Genomic DNA, 2,072 nt, shown 5'->3' with positions numbered 1-2,072 from the left:
GATGGACAGACGGGTTGGGATGGACATGGTGTGTCCAGCATGGACAGACAGGGTTTGGGATGGACAGGCAGGGGTTGGGATGGACAGACAGGGTTTGGGATGGACATGGTGTGTCCGGCATGGACGGAGCTGGGCAGTCCCAGCAGCAGCCCCAGCATGTTTTTAGGGCAGGAAAGGAGTTTTTGGGGCAGTTTGAGGTTTTTAGGGAGCTGTCACCCCCAGCCTGGGGTGTCTCCTGCTCCCTGCTCATGGCACATCCGGCACAAACAGCGGTGGAACCGACGTGGAATCGTGGGATGGTTTGGATTGGAAGAGACTTTAGAGCCCCTCTGGTTCCATTCCTTGCCGTGGGCAGGGACACCTCCCAGCAGAGCAGGGGTCACATCCCTGCACGTGGGGGAGAAGCGGAGCTGTGGGATGGGGATGGATGGGCTGGAACCCGCCGCTGTTCCCGACCCTTCATATTCCGGCACGACCAAGCTCCTTCCTCCTCTCCCTTTCCTTCTCCCTCTCCTTCCACCTCTGCCTCTCCCTCTCTTCTCCCTCTCCCTCTCCCTCTCTCTCTCCCTCCTGATCAAAGGGATTTTATTCCTTTAACACACAATAAACCCCAACGAGTGCGGATCCGGCTGGAAAACCTCCGGCACGGGCCGAGGCACCGTCTGTCCCATCCCTAATTCCCAGTGCTGTTCCCACAGCTTATTCCTCAGCCAGACCAGAGTGTCCTGTCCCCGTGGATCTAATCCCAGGGAGGTTTAGTCCTGCAGGAAGGGACGTGGCCCATCCTGGCCTGGGAGTTCTGCACGGATTATCCCTCCCACCCTCCTCGGCACGACCGTGCCCGTCCCAGGATTTGCTCCTGCACGGGAGCCTGTGCTGGGAATGAGGCACAAAAGGTGATGGGAAGTCATTGGAATTGATGGAAAACCAGTGATGGGGGTTTACAGGAACTGATATGAAAGCGGTGACGGGGATTTATTGGAATTGGTGCAAAGGCGCCGGAGGGAATTTATCGGATTTGACGTAAAAGTGGCAGTGGGAATTCACGGGAATTGGGGCAAAAGTGGGAGGGAATGCTCGGCCTTTGGAGCGTGGAAAGTGGTAACTGGAAGGTGGAGAAGTTTTCCAGTCCAGCCCCACCTGTGGCTTCTGGTTTTGAACTGGGATATACTGGTCAGAGCGGTTTGCTGAGGCACTTCTCCCACCTCTTTTCCTACATTCCCCCTCTTTTCCTGCATCTCCCGCTTTCAGGAACAGCTTCCCACTGCCAGAGGGCAGGGTTAGATGGGATATTGGGAAGAAATCCTTCCCTGTGAGGGTGAGGAGGCCCTGGAATGGATTTCCCAGAGGACTCCCCATTCCTGGGAGTGTCCAAGGCCAGGCTGGACGGGGCTTGGAGCCACCTGGGAGAGCGGGAGGTGTGGAACAGGATGATCCTGAAACTCCCTTCCAGCCCAAACCATTCCACGATCCCTCACCCCCTGGAAGAGTTTTGGTGCAGGGCAGGTGCTCGGTCCCTGCTTCCCGGGTGGAATGAGCCCCTGTATCCCCCTTTTTGTCAGGCACAAAACCCTCCCGACTCCATTCCCTCCTGCCCCGGGCTCTGTGACCTGGAAAAGGATGTGCAGGGGGATTAACAAGGCTCGGCTTTTCCTGCCCCGAGGTCCTGTCAGACTTTGCTGGGACCTGTTTTACCGTCACCACTTCTGCCTAACGAGCCTCAAATCCTTCCCAAAGACTTTCCCTCCTTGCCGGGGTTAACCGGGATCAGCAGGAGCCCTGAGGCGATGGAGCAGGCAGGGATCACTCTGGGATAATCCTGTGGGGATGGAGCAGGCAGGGATCACTCTGGGATGATCCTGGGGGGATGGAGCGGGCAGGGATCACTCTGGGATGATCCTGGGGGGATGGAGCGGGCAGGGATCACTCTGGGATGATCCTGGGGGGATGGAGCGGGCAGGGATCACTCCGGGATGATCCCGTGGGGATGGAGCGGGCAGGGATCACTTCAGGATGATCCTGAGGGGATGGAGCGGGCAGGGATCACTCCGGGATAATCCTGTGGGGATGGA

The 2,072-nt window shown here is 58.0% G+C and overlaps 1 protein-coding gene across 1 annotated transcript in view; it reads right to left on the bottom strand.

The window, feature by feature from the left end:
* Positions 1–379: 379 nt before the first annotated feature.
* Positions 380–2,072, bottom strand: part of LOC113940662 (basic helix-loop-helix transcription factor scleraxis-like) — a 4,290-nt gene continuing 2,597 nt past the window's right edge. The window contains exon 2 of the mRNA XM_027631801.1: positions 380–457. Within this exon, the coding sequence (XP_027487602.1) occupies positions 380–457 (78 nt within the window). The remainder of the gene's footprint in view (positions 458–2,072) is intronic.

This window comes from Corapipo altera, unplaced genomic scaffold (genome assembly GCF_003945725.1).
Source record: "Corapipo altera isolate COAL_440 unplaced genomic scaffold, ASM394572v1 130093, whole genome shotgun sequence".
Taxonomy (NCBI): Eukaryota; Metazoa; Chordata; class Aves; order Passeriformes; family Pipridae; genus Corapipo; species Corapipo altera.
This window is presented reverse-complemented; position numbering and strand designations above follow the sequence as displayed.